Source organism: Carettochelys insculpta, chromosome 2 (assembly GCF_033958435.1).
Source record: "Carettochelys insculpta isolate YL-2023 chromosome 2, ASM3395843v1, whole genome shotgun sequence".
NCBI classification, from domain to species: Eukaryota; Metazoa; Chordata; order Testudines; family Carettochelyidae; genus Carettochelys; species Carettochelys insculpta.
Window position 1 is genome coordinate 162,909,042 of NC_134138.1, and position 16,087 is coordinate 162,925,128.

General features: G+C 43.4%; 2 protein-coding genes across 3 annotated transcripts in view; one reads left to right on the plus strand and one right to left on the minus strand.

Annotated features, from left to right (window-relative positions):
• INVS (inversin) overlaps nt 1–2,289 on the minus strand; it is a 178,154-nt gene extending 175,865 nt beyond the window's left edge. Inside the window, exons 1-2 of one of the 2 annotated variants that reach the window (XM_074987954.1) lie at nt 2,175–2,287; nt 2–24 (exon numbers count right to left, since the gene is read on the minus strand). The gene's annotated coding sequence lies outside the window, so the exon portion shown is untranslated. Of the gene's footprint in view, nt 1; nt 25–2,174 lie in introns of both variants that reach the window. The other variant, XM_074987955.1, reaches the window with a different exon arrangement.
• A 175-nt stretch (nt 2,290–2,464) lies between these two features.
• Nucleotides 2,465–16,087, plus strand: part of ERP44 (endoplasmic reticulum protein 44) — a 109,739-nt gene continuing 96,116 nt past the window's right edge. Inside the window, exon 1 of the mRNA XM_074987960.1 lies at nt 2,465–2,654. Coding sequence (XP_074844061.1) covers nt 2,598–2,654 — 57 coding nt within the window. The 5' untranslated portion in view covers nt 2,465–2,597. The remainder of the gene's footprint in view (nt 2,655–16,087) is intronic.

Consider the following 16,087-nt stretch of genomic DNA (forward strand, 5'->3'; position numbering starts at 1 on the left):
CCAAATTCAATCAATGCGATGAGGCTGCAATAGAGAAAAAAAAGACAACAATAGGAAACTGAGGCAAATGGCACTGCCCAATATACTGTGGGTTAGGTGTTGGCTTCTGGCTACCTACTTTTGAATTGTGGCAGCTGTATTTTTACAAATCAACAGTTTAGTCAAGATGTGCTTATGAAGCACAATGATCCAAGACCTCAGACAAGCCCTGCAAAGCATAACCCATTTTACCAGGTATAGTTGGCAGAAACACAGTTCCGGTTCAACAATTAGTAGTTTCTTTTAAAAGAAAACTGAACCAGCTTGAGTCATAACACAATAACCTGGGAAAACTAACCACCTCCCTGAAGAACCCCACAATACTTCCCACCCGCAAACTGTGTATAGCAAATGAAAACTATTATGGAAAGGGAACCCAACATGAATTCACCCACTGCACCCCCAGTCAGAGTTGGCTGACCTTAAGTAAATTTCCAAGATGCATTCAAATGGGATCACTTCCCACTCCAAAAAGAAGTGTGAGGTGGGCATCAAGCCTCTATTGATGCCACCAGCTTTGCAATTGGCTCACAGGAAAGCCACAGGCTCCTTCTTTGAAATAAGCCATTTTGGAACTATTTTAATAGAAATTAAATATAGGGGTTTCCAATCATTTAATAATATAACTTACATCTCTGTACAAAATAAGTTATTACACTGAATGCTTTTGTTAATGAATATACTTCTCTTTTTTAAGTGTCCTTAAGACTTGAATCCCATAGTCACAAACAGTAATTTGTCTTGTAAGTTTTGTGATCATGGGATAGTGGCAACATTAAAATGAACGATGACAACAAAACTATGGATAATTACTTAGACTTTAATAGGACCTGAGTTATGTGAGATTTCATACTAAATTATGATGATTCTTGCTCACATGCACAAAGTTAAAATTAGATCACTTTTCTGTGTGGGCAAGATATCAATTTGTTAAGTTTTAAGACAAAAAAAGGCACTGTGCCAAATTTTGATTGATAGGGACTTTGCATATAGCTGCATATTTCAGAGAAAATAAACAATCACAAGAACTAAGTAATATAAAATATAATTAAGTAGATTTTACATCCAGAGAAACAGATAACGGTTAGAGTTCAATGTGTCAGACTGAGTACTTAAAGTTCAGCACACAAATTAAATTTAAGCCAAACAGGATTTGTACCAGGGCATCAGGCTCTAAATTTGAACACCCATGTCTGTAAAATTTGGGTGAAGTGACTTTCTCTAAGTCAAAAGTACAATCAGTGGTAGAGTCAGGGACACATTGCAGATTGAGCAACTCCAAACACATGATTCATTCAAGATAATGAGCACCACAACATGCTTAACTAAAGTTGCTCTGCAAACAATTTGTAAAAATAGGCTTATGAGCTGTTTTTCTTCTTTATGATTCTATGTCTAATATAAAAAAAACAAACACACACAAACACACTTAGAATTAAGGCTGCTCAAACTTTTTTAAAATGTCCCATTCAATTTTATGCAACCATTCTGCTGCTGTTCTCTGCGCTCTCTCCAGTGTATTGATACCTAAACGTACCGTGGTACCTCACTATTACAATATTAGTCACCCAACAAATGCTTGTGGTAAGTAAACATCTTATGTACCCCTTGACACAAGAATTAATTCCTTGGTTACGAGCCTAAACGAATGAAAATCCAGTTGATTGATGCTGGCATTAGCAACGTGTGTACATCCGTTTAAAAAAAAAAACTTACATGTGCACAATTGCTATGGAGACAGACATTAAACTCAGTAAAAAGCTGCGCTAAGCTGTAACTAGGAACTCCTTAGCGGATCTCAAAAAGTACAGCGGGGACAGACACACAGACAGACCGGCCGGCCGGAGGGGCCTGAGCACTGCCTAGCCGGGCACTCGCACGCACGTACAACCCAGGTGGCACGGGGTGGGCAGGAGATGGGAGACGGGGGAAAGGGGAGGCGGCCAGGGCCCAGGTGGCGCGCCAGGAGTTTTGCACGGGATGTTTCACGCACAAGACCTCCCTGGCGGCTGGGAAGCTTTGGGGCATCAGCCCGCGCCACTGAGTGGGGGCGGGAGCTCCCACCCCCAGAGCCGCCCGGGACAGCCGCTAGCACCGCCCACACCAGCTCTCCCAGCGACCGCCCCGCTACTCACCTGAGCCGCCACTGCGGGGCCCCTCCCGCCGGCTCCGTAGGGAGGGGAGGGGCGGACTCTTGTTTGGGTAGCCCCAGGGCAGTGTGGGAGTCGCCACAGTCTCTCGGCTGTGCGCATGCGCGCGCGGTGAGCCAGCGTGGAGCTACATTCCCACCTTTCCCCGTAGGCAAATTTTGGCAGCGGGACCGCCGCCGCCGCCGAGCGATGCATGACGGGAAATAGGGTTTCGCGCGCAGGACTGCAAGTCCCGGCGTGCCCCGCTCGAACCCGGAAGTGTGTGTCTGGGGCGGGCGCAGCGGGGCCTTCAGTGGAACTGGTCCGGGGTGTTTCCTGGAGACGGGGGAAGTCAGGAACTGCTGCCGCCGCCGCCACCACCGAGAGTGGGAGCCGGATCACTCCCGCCCCTCGTGTGACTGATCTACCATGAGACCCGCCATCTTCCGGCCCCCGCCTGACCCCAGCTGTGTCCTCCTGATCGTGGTGAGTGACCGGCCCAGCCGCTGCTTGGGAGCCCGGCGCTGCCCCGCTCTCACCAGCCTGGCGCAGCAGCCACTGCTGCCGTAGGGGGTCCCGGCTCCCGGTCAGACAGCGCTACCCCGGGATGGGCTGGGAAGGCCGGGCGCTGAGACAGGGGTGAAGTGTAGGGCGGAGGAGCTGGAGGGTGGGGGATCAAGAGGGTGGGAACCGGGGCATGGGAACCAAGAGAGCGGGTGGGTGCGGACTAAGGCGTGTGGGTGTCCAATTTAACGTGTGATTAGGTTATCCCTAGTGAATCTGAGGGGTCTCTCCCCATTGCTCTTATAGCCTCAGGAAGCTAGTCCCCGTTTGGGCTGATGCGGGGGAGGGGTGTGTCATGGGTGGGGGCACTCGTGGCTCATGCTGGCTCAGTGTGTTGGGGCGGATACCCACCCTGGCTGGCTCCCTTCTTCCCTGGGGCGAGCTGTAGTGCTGCCCTCGTCCCCTGCCACCCTCCCTTCTCCCCATGGAAGCTCCTGCCCCGAACCCGCCTTGAGCCGTGTGTGACACGGGCTCTCCTCTCCTTGCTCGTGGGGTTGAGGGCGTCAGCGAGAGGGTTGCATTGCAGGCACCTGCTCTAGCTGGCAGCGTCGCCGCATGTGCTGCGAGGAGACGGGGGAGGTTAGCGGCGGATGGGGAGCAGCTGCCCGGTTGGCGGACTTCTCTGTTGTGGCTCAGCCTGATAGGCTGCGAACCCGGAACGAGGCGGTCACGCCGGCTACGGGGCGGGACAGAGTCTTGGGCGGGGAGTGCACCCTGGGCGGGTAGCCGGGCTTTTGCCAGCCCCGGGAGGGGTGTCGCTCATTGGCTCCTGTACCCGCTTCACAACCGTCAGAGAGAGCCCTAGAGAGCCCTATTTGCTCTCAGAAGCTTCTGTGCGAGCACTTTTTGGGGGCGTGGGGGAGGAGAAGAGAATGAAACATTTCCCTTATCTGAGTAAAAAACAAACTCATCTAATGGGGAGCTGCAGTCTCTTCATTGCAAAGAACCATATAATCTGTATTAGTGATAGTAGGAAAGAGAACTCTGGGGGGAAAAAGGCTTTGTGTTGAGAGCTTCCCTTCAGTGCCTCATTGTCAGGTTTTTTTTTAATCATACTTATTAGAATCTTACTCTTATTAGCTGTGATAAAACAGCAGATTTTCTAGTGGAACAAGTGGAAAGTATAGTTCCAGTAGTTCATTCAATGTGACAGTGTTTCACTTTCTGTTTCTGATGAACATATTTGGAGTCTTCATATTCACAACCCACTTTTAAAAAGATATTGAGTGCACGAGTATGTTTGTAAATTCTTTGGAGCCTCTGTTGAAAAACAATTGAGGGATCTCATATTGTCAGTTCTGTTTTTGAAGTGCCTGTCTGTATAGTACTGCACCATTTTCCAATTAATAGCTCCTTTGCACATGATTGAAGTACCTCCTTGTGTATAGGCTTGCACACTTCACTTTATATGAAGTTGAAATGATCTTTCTTATGACACTAATAGGTTTTTAGTTATCTTCTAGATAGCGCAACTTATTTGTTAGCTCATTTCCAGTCTGCTTTCAGAATGGGCCACATTCTGTTTGTTTAATTGCCTAAGTAATTCTTTTACATGCCTGGCAGTTGGGAGAGTAAGATTAATAGGATCTGAACCAAGGGTTCTGACTTATTTAACTGCTTTATTTTACATTTATATTTAAAAGGAACCTGATTAGAAAAAAGAAGTGATTGAAACAAAAGGGGTTAAGGCAAAAGAATAAACCCATAGAAAGGGAGCTAAATGGCAAGGGAAAAAAGATATGACAATTGAGTGGGACATACAAATAGACAGCTTTAAGGTTAATAAACTGCTTAATGGATTATTATGTTGTGGGGTATAAATGAGCATGAATCGATGCACAAATTTACAAATTATTTGGTGTTCTCTATTCCTGGCAGTATGCCAGCATGACTTTTTTTTCAATATTTTATGCTACTCAAGCATCTACTTTTGGAGCCTAACCAGACGAGAATGCTCTTCTGATTTAATGTTACATCTGAAAGTTTAAAGACTAAGGCATATACAAAATTATGGCATGTACAACAATTGTCATCTGTATTCCTTTTACATAAATAATATACACTATTATATACTTTGATCAATTTGTCTTGGTATATAACTGCAATATAACTAAGTTCCAGTGCTATGAGAAGAATTGTGACTTCCCTGAGTTTTTTTTTTTTTTAGTTAATACGTAGCACACCATAGTGTCTTTCTTTTTTCTTGTTGCAAAAACTCAGTGGAAATTGGAAAACACAGGTTGAAAAATATTGGAGAGTTTTTTTTGTTGTTTATTAGTGCAGTTTATATGTATGCAGATTTCATGCAAATAGACTTATTTTTGTGTGTTGATGCTTCACTAAATGTGCAACTCATGTGATCAAATACCCCTATATTTTAGCTGCAAACCTCTTTGTAAATAGAGCAGCTGCAACTTTTTATGTATGAGAGTAAAAAGTAACTAGGTTTGTTTGGGTGGAGGCGGGGAAGAACAGAGTTAGTGTTTGATACTATCTGGATAAATGCCCTCTTTTTAAATCAAGTTTTATCCTTTGTTGAAAAGATCACTACAGTTACTTGTCTGAGCCCAGTCATTCACCATCATGCCCCCTTAACAGGTGCACATTATAATCATATACACTATGTTTATTATACTTAGTAAACTATAATATATGCTATATAATTATTGTTATGTACAATATAATATACACTTCACCATGAAAAGAAACTTAGTCAAACATCAGATCACTGAAGGAGTCCAGTACCAATTCAAGGATCCCCACGCTTGTGGTTGTCGTCCTTGCATATTTGCCATAGTGTCCCCGCTCTAAATAAATGCCCTTCCCCTCTTCCAGAGCCAGGTAGTCCCAACCCTTCCCTCCCCCGCAACTGAATATGCTGGTGACTTGCAGGAGCCACTGCTGCTGTCATACGCTTGTCCTGCTGAGTGGTGGGGTGCATGCGCGGAGCAGACGGAGCATGTGGAGGTCACCACGTGTGCGTCTCTGAGCCACATTTGCTGGTTGGCTTATTTGCCACACCACGGTGTCCCATTCACCACGTGTGGCAAGTAGCCAACTTATTGGACACCATGGCATTAGATATTTTAGATAAGATGGTAACATTTTTGCATATTGCTTTTGTTTTGGTCTCACCTACTAAAATATGCTACAAACCCTTCCTATAGGAAAAAAGTCTTTTATTGTTCATATCCACTTTTTCCAGGATTCAAGCAAACTTTTGGGGTTGGCTTTTGTGTTGTTATACAGGGCCCTTTGTATTTATATAGTTTTGATAGCTTTCAAAAGGTGCCAGGTGCTGCACATATATGTACAACATATGCTCTCCAAAAGCAGAAAAGCCAGTAAGTGGAAAACTGTCTGGGCCTTGGTAAGCACATGGCTCGCTTGTTGCTTTTGCATTATAAAAATTAGTTTGAGGAGCACCTCAAGGTGAAAGTGAGGGGAAGGAAATATGGGAGTAAGGGGAGAACAGATAAAAATAGTAAGAAACTGACAAAATCAAAAGCTTCCAGCAACTTTTTAAAAAGTGTTTCTTCCTTTTGTGTTTTGTTTGCTTGTTTGAGAACTTGCTAATTTTTAAAGCTCAACTCATTTTTCTAGCAGGTAATAGGTTTAAGTTTTAGACGGTTATCGTGTAGTGTTGTCACTTGTTCATTGTATCGTTGGAGCTCAGTGACCATACACAGTTTTATGTGTTTCTGTTATCAGCACCATTCCCTCTAATTTTTTCCATCCATGGGCAGAATAAATTTTATGTGCACCAAGGCATGTGTGGATGTTCACCACCAATAGAAATACATGCTGCTAGCTGTGGGCACTCTGCTAATCAGTTGGGCAGCAACTGAATCTCTCCTAGGTGGTTGCCCAAGCTCTCAGTTTACAGGGGTCTCTGATTATCAGATGCTGTTCTCTGCTGATACTGGCCTTCTGTTCTGATTAAGTTCATTTTCTCCAGAGGGGCTTTCAGTGAGCTGCTTATCTATAGATTATTCAGAGGTGTTGAGGATAATGGTTTAAAATATACATCACAAAGTGAACTACCAAAGACTTTCCACTTCATCGTTAAACTAAAACAGATAATGATTGTGTGTGACATTTTCCCCCCCTCTTTTAAGGCTGGTGTTACAAATCGTTCCATGGTAGTACACCCACATTAGGCTCTGTGTGGAGTACATACATAAGTCCAATTACTCCACTTTCACCACAGCAGATGCTTCATTGCATCTTTTTAGCCAGTTGGTAGTCACCTTCTTGATGGGGCTTATTGACCGTGTCATCCCCTTTCTGTGACTCTGGGGAAATGAGCAAATATCCCTGGGCAGCAAAAGGAGATAAAAGCCTTTTAAAAAGCTCACTCCAAGGGGGGAATCAGTGTTCACTTCAGAGTTCAGTGGACTCCAGTGAAGCTTCAGTTTTCTTCCCCTTCAACTCAGGGGTTCTTCACCCTTGTTCTCTTAGGGCAGGCACTCCTTAGCCTGTCCATCCTTTCTTCTGTATTGGGGAAGCACAACAGTTTGTTCCCTTTCCAGGTTTGCCATTATCTGCGTGCAGTTTCCTCCTCTTAACGCCTCCAGTCCTACCATGATTTGCAGGTGTCGTTGAGCCTAAGCAACTTCTTAACCTCTTCCATGCTAGTGTGGTGTTTGTATACCCTGTCACAACAGGGCAATCCAGGCTTTCAGATTCTAACAGAAGGCTAGAATAATTATCATTTTAAATTTTACAATAACTAAACTTTAGAAAGATCCTTAGAAAATGCTTTCAGTTTGACACAAAGTTCTGTTCCTGTGCCCTGTAGGTGAGAATACATTGAATGATGCATTGCACTTTGCTATAATGTGGGGGTGGACAGGAGGGGGTTGTGACCTGGTGCAGAAGGTTGGAATGCAGATGTTTGGGCTGTGGTCTAGGACAGGCAGTGTTGTTACCTGGGGCAGGGGATTGAGGTGCAGGGTCTGGGAGGGGTTATGGATGCAGGAGGGGCAGAGGGTTAGGGTTATGTGGAGCGTGGGGGGTGAGCAGGGGACTCAGGGCAGAGACGGGCTGGGGTGCCAGGGGCAGGCTCTGGCCAGAAGACTTCCCTGGGTTTCTGGCCAGCAGTTCTGCAGGGCCCTGAGACATGTGCTGTGCCTGTACAGCTCCAGATCACTCGGAAGTGTTGCCTGTTCCCTGTTGCTCTCTACTCTAAGCCAGAGGGGAGGAGAAGGCTTCGTGGGCTGCTCCTGCCCCTCAGCAAAATCTCTGAGGTTCTGTTGGCTGGAAGTCATGAACTGGCCAGTGAGAGATGAGATATTTTGAAAAGGGGCGGGTACAGCACGTGAAGCCTCCCCTACCCTCCTGACATCAGGAGTAGAGAAGTAGGGTGCTATGCAGAGTGGGAAGCCACCTAACACAGCAGCTGGCTACTCCATGCCTCAGGTGCACTGTGGGCTGGATCTGGCAGCTTGAGAGGCCAAATATGGCCCATCCCTACTATTGTGGCTGAAAACAAACAAGCAGTAAATTGCCTGGTGTTGATTTCTCAGCAGATTTGAAAAGTGAAATGTGATTTTTTTTTTTTGGAATCATCTAGTACAAAGATACTACTTTTATTTTAAAAGCCAAATTAGTGGAACAAGATTATTGGAGAAAGGTTGTAGGATTTTAAATTTTGGTTTCACTTAATTCACTTAAGCTGTGATTATATTGACTTTAAGTGTGGTTGTCATCTTTTGACAAACGTTTGTGCTTGATACTAATGAGGATTATGGTGATTAAAAGGCCAGCTGTGGGGCACATATACAGTACTTCCCCAATACAGCTACGGGTGTGCTGCTGAATTCATCTGTCAATTCTGTGTGTCATCCCTGGGGATGGGGATGACCTAACTACAGTGCTCAGAGCACAAAACTTTTCACTGGCTTTAGCCATATAGCTTGACCACCATAATTTTTAATTTTAAACCAGGCCTTAGTCTTTTTATTTAAGTTTAAAAATATGAAGTCACCACACTGAACCTTTTTCTTCCTGACTACCAATAAAATCCCTACTTACATTGACATCTTCATGGACACATGATCATTAATTCGTTAAAGGACAGAAAACACATTATAGTAATAAACCATCAGGTTTCAGAAAGAATAGTGGTAAATAGAGGTGTCCCCAAGGTATCTAGATTGAGACCGTTGCTGTTCAACAGATTCATAAAAAAATCTGGAAAAAGGGATAAACAGTGAGATGGCAAAATATGCAGGTGACACAAAACTATTCAATATAGCTAAGTTTAAAGCTGACTGCAAAGATTTGTAAAGGGTCTCACAAAAGTAGGTGACTTACTAACAAAATGACAGACGAATTTCACTGTTGATAAATGTGAAGTAATGCACATTTGAAAACATAATTCCAACTATACAGACAAAATGATGGAGTCTTAAGTTAGTTGTTAAGACTCAGGATGGAGATCTTGGAGTCATTGTGGATAATTCTCTGAAAATGTCTACTCAATCTGAAGTGGAACCATTCCAACATAGGATTGATTAGGAAATGGATAGATAATAAGACAGGAAATAGAATGTCGTTATAGAAATTAATGATCTTTCCACATCTTGTATTCTATTTGCATATCTGGTCACTAAACATGAGGAAAAAAGGATTTTTAAAATGGGGAATGGTAGAGAGAAGGGTAACAAAAATGATTAGGGATATGGAACAGCTTCCATATGGGGAAGGATTAAAAAGATAGGGGTTTCAGCTTGGAGAAGAGACGAGGGGATTTGATGGAGGTCTGGAAAACTATGGCTGGTGTGTAGAAGATAAATAAGGAAATGTTATTTACTCCTTCACATAACACAAGAACCATGAGTCACCCAATGAAATTAATAGGCAGCAGGTTTAAAACAGTCAAAAGGAAGAATGACACACACTGCTCAAGTATCAGAGGGGTAGCCATGACAGTCTGTATCTTTGAGAACAAGTAGTCCTGTGGTGCCTTATAGACAAACATATTTAGGAGTATAAGCTTTGGTGGGCAAAGACCCACTTTGTCAGATGCATGAGTGGGGTGGGGGGTTTCAGAGGAGTATTTAAAGAGTGGGGACCCAGCTCAGTCTGCCCGTGGTGCTCACTGCAGAGGATTTTGTGCAGGCCTACATTACAGTAGGGTTCAGGAAAGAACTAGCAACATTCATGGTGGATAAGGCCATCAATGGCTGTTAGCCAAGATGGCTTGGGAGGCCACTTCCATCCTCTGGGTGCCTCTTGCCTCTGATTATCAGAAGCTGGATGTGGACAAGAGGGGGTCATTCAATGATTGCCTGTTCTGTCATTCCAGCTGGGGCATCCGATAATGGGCACTGTCAGACCACAGAATACTAGACACAAAAACAGAATAGATAGACCCAGTATGACCATTTTTATATTCTTATAACAACAGAGAATTATCCATTAAGTTGTAACAGCAACTTCCTAAGGAGAAAAGACCAATGCTAGTTTCAGAATCCCCTGCTTACACCAAGCATTCAAAAATTGAGCCTCTTGACAGCTAAAAATATATGGAAGATTGTGATAATTCTCAATGAGGATGAAATCTTAGTCCTATTGAAGTCAGTGGAAAAACTCCTGTTGACTTCTTTAAGACAATGCATTCATCCATAATATAATTATGGCCGTGTCTACACTAGCCCATGCAAATGGCCATTTCGAAGTTTACTGATGAAGTACTGAAATACATATTCAGTGCTTCATTAGCATGCGGGCAGCCGCGGCACTTGGAAATTGGTGCGGCTCGCCCCGACAGGGTTCCTTTTCGAAAGGACACCGCCAACTTCGAAGTCTCCTTATTCCTATGAGCAGATGGGAATAAGGGGACTTCAAAGTAGGCGGGGTCCTTTTGAAAAGGAGCCCCGTCAGGACGAGCCGCGCGGCGACGAGCTGCGCGGCGGCAAGCCGCGTCAATTTTGAAGTGCCGTGGCCGCCCGCGTGCTAATGAAACGCTGAATATGTATTTCAGCACTTCATTAGTAAACTTTGAAATGGCCATTTGCGTGGCCATTTCGAAGTTTTGGGATAGTGTAGACACGGCCTGTATGTGTTAGCCCAGTATCTTACTGCAGCTCAGGTCATTTGATCTGTGTAAGGGCACTGGAGTGCCTACTGAGTGTCCTCTTCTCCCTTTTTAGCTAGAAACATCTGTGCTTGGGTATTCATGTATTTTTTGTTTGTCCTCTCTTCATATTAATTTGGCCATAGTGGACATGTCAGAGAAATGACTTTGGCCTAATAACATCCTCTAAAGGTGATCAGACTCTGCATTAGTCAGCTGACTTCTGGAAGCTTGTTCCATAATTAAATGCTTTATATTTGTTTCCAGTTCCCACATGATTTGTCCTGAGTTTTGTGGGATGTGTTGTCCTCGAACAGCAAAGCTGTCTTGGTGAACTGTAAAGGGAGAAGTTGATGAGTCCTGACCCAGTCTTAAAAGTTTAATGAGCAATCAAAGTGAAATATAACTCAGAGGCAGGCGCCATATTTCATGTGATCTGTAGTCTCCACATTGCTGCCTACGTTAAGCCCCAAATACAGGAAGTCCCAGAAATTCAGTCTGGAGGTGACAAAAACTTAGATTGCTCTGATCAGTTCTTGGGGGATGATGAGACTCCTTAGGCAGCAAGAGGTAGTAGAAGGGTTTTTCTTTTTCTTTTCGTCATTGACACTATCAGGTCCTCTAGTCCAGTGTTTATCAGGGTACGTGTACCCTTGGAGTACAGTGGGTCTTCCAGGGGGGTCCATCAACTCATGTAGATATTTGCCTAGTTTTACAATAGGCTGTATAAAAGCAATAGTAAAGTTAGTACAATCTAAAAGTGCCTTCAGACAATGACTTGTTTCTGCTGGTTCATATGCCTAATGCTGAAATGTAAGTATGCTATTTCTATTCCAGTTCATTTATTTGATAATAAGATGGGAGAAATTCAGCAAGTTTTCAGCAGTAGTCTTGTGTGATATTTTTGCGTGTTTTTGTAAGTAAGTAGTTTTTAAGTGAGGTGTAATTTGGTGGTATGCTAAACAAATCTGACTCCTGAAAAGGGTACAGATTGGATGGTGCTAGTTTCAAGGCCTTATATTACCTTAGGACCGCGTTTCTCAACTGGTGGCATGCATACCTGCAGGGATACACAAGAGAAGTCTGGGGGTACTGCTAATTTTTTGTTTGTTTTTGAAAACTTTATTTTAGAAAACAGTTGAGAAACACTGCTCTAGGCTAAGTACTGAGTCAGATATGAAATTGAGTCATTGCATAGGTTTGACACATGCGGAGCAGGGAAGGGGCAGCCTCGGCCAGATGCACTTGTTAAAGGGTAATTCAGCCAGTTCTTCAGCATCTTCTCTTTTTGCTTATCACCACTTTAGTCATGCCTGACTTGAACTCGTGTTTTTGTGTCTGTGCAAAAGAAGATATGCAACTGTGTTGTCAAATTGTTGGCAGCTGAGTGCCTAGCATGTTGCCCCTTCTTCAAGAGGTCTCATGTAGCTATCCAAAAGAAAGAGGAATGGATTTCGTTCCTTAGGGACTCAACAGGCAAAGATTTCTAGGAAAGAGGAAATCATTCTCTGGATACTGTTGAAAAGGAATGATGAACCATTATAAAGCTGTGCCATCTACACTCCAGCTATGTCATGCAATCAGATCAGCAGTACTTCCTGGCCAGCTGTGTCAGAAGCTGCAGAGAGCTGTGTCTCTGATTGATATATGCAAATTTGTTATCCTGCAAGGATTCTTTTTCTGCTTTCTATATTCATCATGCTATTACTGGTCTCAGCTTTGCATTTAGCTTTTTTAAAAAGAACTATTAAAATATGATTAAATCTTGGTGAAAACTGTCTCTACTTTTTTATTTTTGGCTGATGTCTAACATGAAATTCTCTTAAACATTTATATATATAAAGCTTTCTGAGTCAGTTCACTTGGGATTTCAGACCAAATGAGTGAAATACAAATTGGTTGCTTTACAAAGGTAATTAAGACCATATGTGGTGCACGGAGTAGCAGTAAGGGGTTCTTTCTTACTAATGATCCATTTATTAGTGAAGGCAGCTCAGCAAGTGTGTGGGCCTCTTAGGGATTACCTCTGATTGACATTTTAAAGTTGATGTAGTTAAAAACAGTAATTAAGATGGCATAGGATTTTTTATTTTAAAGATTTTCAGTGACAGGTGACAACAGTGTTAGTTAAAACACTGCAAATATTTACATTTGTAATCCCATTTAAATTTTGGATATTGAATTAGTCTATATTCAAGGTTTTAACCTAAAACAATATACTAGCCAATTTATCTTTTAATAACTCTCACTGACTGCTGTGTTTAGCAGAAACTAATCCTATCATTCTTAAATTGATAATTCAAAGAACAAGTCCCCAAATTCTGAGAAACATGTATTAAACATATTAAAATCTCTTCTGGTTTGATGGTTTTAGATTTTCTGTTCCATTTCTGTGTGGAAATACATGTTGGCTTTCACATGGATCAAGCATTAGGACTTAGAAGATGTTTTTGTAATAAGACCCTTTCACTTTTCAGTGATTTGTAACTTCACGAAAAATGTCTTTTGGGCTATAACTTTGTATGCATGGTCTCATCCCAAAGACAAATCTTCCTTTGAAAGTCCAAGCTAAATTGCTTCAGAAATGTGGTTATAGATCATTGTAAACTTGTTTGTTGTGAATGTATGTTAGTTTAATCCCCACTTAAGAAAAATATAGTGATCTTTTTGTTTGTGGATGTGCATATGTACATATCTATCCAAGTTGAGTTAGGGTGAGTGTTGGGAGCGGCCTGAGCTAGGAGGGTGTGGGGGGAGCTGCGAGCTGGGGGAGTGTTGGGAGCCAGCCGGGCCAGGTTATGTTGAATCGGAGGGTATGGAGGGAGCTGAGGGCTGGGGAGATGTTGGGAGTGGGCCCGACTGGACTGGAATATGTGGGGGTTTCTGTGGAGCATGGCTGGACGCTCCTGACCACATGGTTGCAGGTGTCTTGCTGAGTAGCCAAAGCTGCTTCACAGCACATGGCTGGCTGCCCAGCCACATGGCGGGAGCCGCTTTGCGGTGCGCAGCTGGAGTTACCAGCAGCTCCTGTGGTGATGGGTTAGGGCATCAGGTTGGGTGGGTGTTGGGAGCAAGCCAGGGCATGCGGAGGGGGGAGAGCTGCAGGTCAGCGGGGTGGGGGGGGTTCAGGCTCCAGCTGTTTGGGACCTGCAAAGCTGGTGGGAGGGTCAGGCTGTGGCAGGTTGGAGCCATGGGGAGGGGGTAAGGCTCATATTAGTAGGGGGAGTTCACTCGTCTAGTGAACAAAGGTAAGTAAGTATATGTGTACCTTGTTTTAGCGAATACTTGTAAGTAAATACTTGTTTGATGAGGGGTGAGTGTATGATGATTGTAGTTATCTGATAGTACACAGCACCCCTGCATGGTATTGCTCTTTAAAACTAGTTTAATACATGGGAAAGTGTTTGTTTATTTTTCAAGATGAAAGTAACACTATTAAATATGCTGAATAGTAATAGTTTCATAAACGGTGAAGTAAGACGACATTTGTCTGTGCTCTCCTGTGTCAATTTGTGGTTTCTTTCTCCTGCTTTCACTTCCCAAATGTGTATTTTTGTAAAAGCCACCACTTCCGGGCTACTGGGTGATTTTTGCAGTAATTACTGAAATAAAGTGAAAAACAGGCAAGAAGTCAAAACATATCAGCCTTACCAAAATTTCCAGTCCTTGTGTAGATTTTGATTTACGTGCAACTTCTCCATCAACAAAGAAGAGTAAAAATGTCTTCCTGTAGCATTCCCTGATGATCAGTTGTCAGGTTATTTTGAATTAAAGGAAGAGAGTTTGTTCCAAAGTCTAAGATACTTATGATATATGCTTTACCATGATCCCTTTCTCTTTTAAATCAAAGGACAATCCAGTTCAAGTTCCTTTGATCATAAGCGTGACTGTAGGGCCTGGAGAGAATTGCTCTTGGGTCAGAGTGAATGCCTTAAACTTAATCGTGAAAAAGAAGTGGAGATAATGTAGCACGGGAATAATGTACTCCTTTAGAGCCAAGATGAATATTAAAGTGTAGTCCTACATGAATTTAACTGACTTGACTTAAACCCTTGTACTCTTAGTGGAAAGACCCACTTGATGTTCAAATCAAGAGAAGTAAGTGAGGATGGCTAGGCCACACTCTTAGAAAGCCATCATCCAGCATAGTCAGTCAAACTCTGAAATGGAACCTGCAAGGAAAACACAAAAGGGGAAGACCTCGGGCAACGTGGAGAAGATCTACAGAGATGGAAGAACAACAACTGGTATACTCTGAGTCAGCTAGAAGTTTTGTCCTGAGACAGAGTGAAGTAGCAGAGACCTGTAGATGACCTTATGTTGCACGTGGAGCATACTGTAATAATCCAGTCTGAAGGTAACTTGCATAGTTTGTAGTGGAAAGGTCTGTGTCTGAAAGAAGCTGCCACAGTCTGCTAGCCAGATGCAGATTGGAGGTGAGAGACGGGTAGGGAATATTTCTCGTCCTGACTGTGTGATTGTCCAAAAGTGGCTATGGTTCCAACAATACCTTCAGATTATAAACATGAGTCATAGTCATACGAGGCATCCACCCTCAGTTATGGAGAAGATAATTTCTCATTTATCTTTTTGTATGAAGATTGTTAACCAGTGAGAAATTCCTTCTCGTGAGATTAGGTTATCTGATCATTTTGATCTTATTTCATTTTTCAGATCTTTCAAAGGTTGAAATCATTACATATGTTTTTATATCCTGAGCTATGTTAATGTAATTTTTTGCACAAAATATTAATGCTTTTAGTCAAATAGCTAGATGCTAAAGCCATTCTCACTCTAACTCTTGAGAAACCCTTCATTTTAGACAAGAGATGGAACTTCTTATTACTCAGGCTTCTGACTTTTATTTCAGTTTATAAAGTGAAGTTTTGGATTAAAGAGGAAACCTACAGAATTTATCTAGACTAGATACTCTGATGTAGCGCCGTTAGCAAGCAGAAGTTTGGCTGGAAGAAAGTTCTAGACAGAAACTTGTTGTGATACAGTTCTACAGAGTGTGGGCAGGGCCCCACACTGGGGGAGGAGCTCTGTAGGAGGCTGGGCTGGGCCTCACCCCATGCTGACTGGGGAAGGGCTTGGGGTTGGCATGGTGCAGTGCAGCTGGGGGCGGGGCGGCATTTGAGGGGTTAGGCCAGGCCCCGCGCTGGCTGCAGGAGCAGATAGGGCCAGCACAGTGCAGGCTGGTGGGGGCATGGTAGAAACTTGCCTGGACAGACAGAGGGATGGACGTAGCAAAAACAATATATGATTTGTG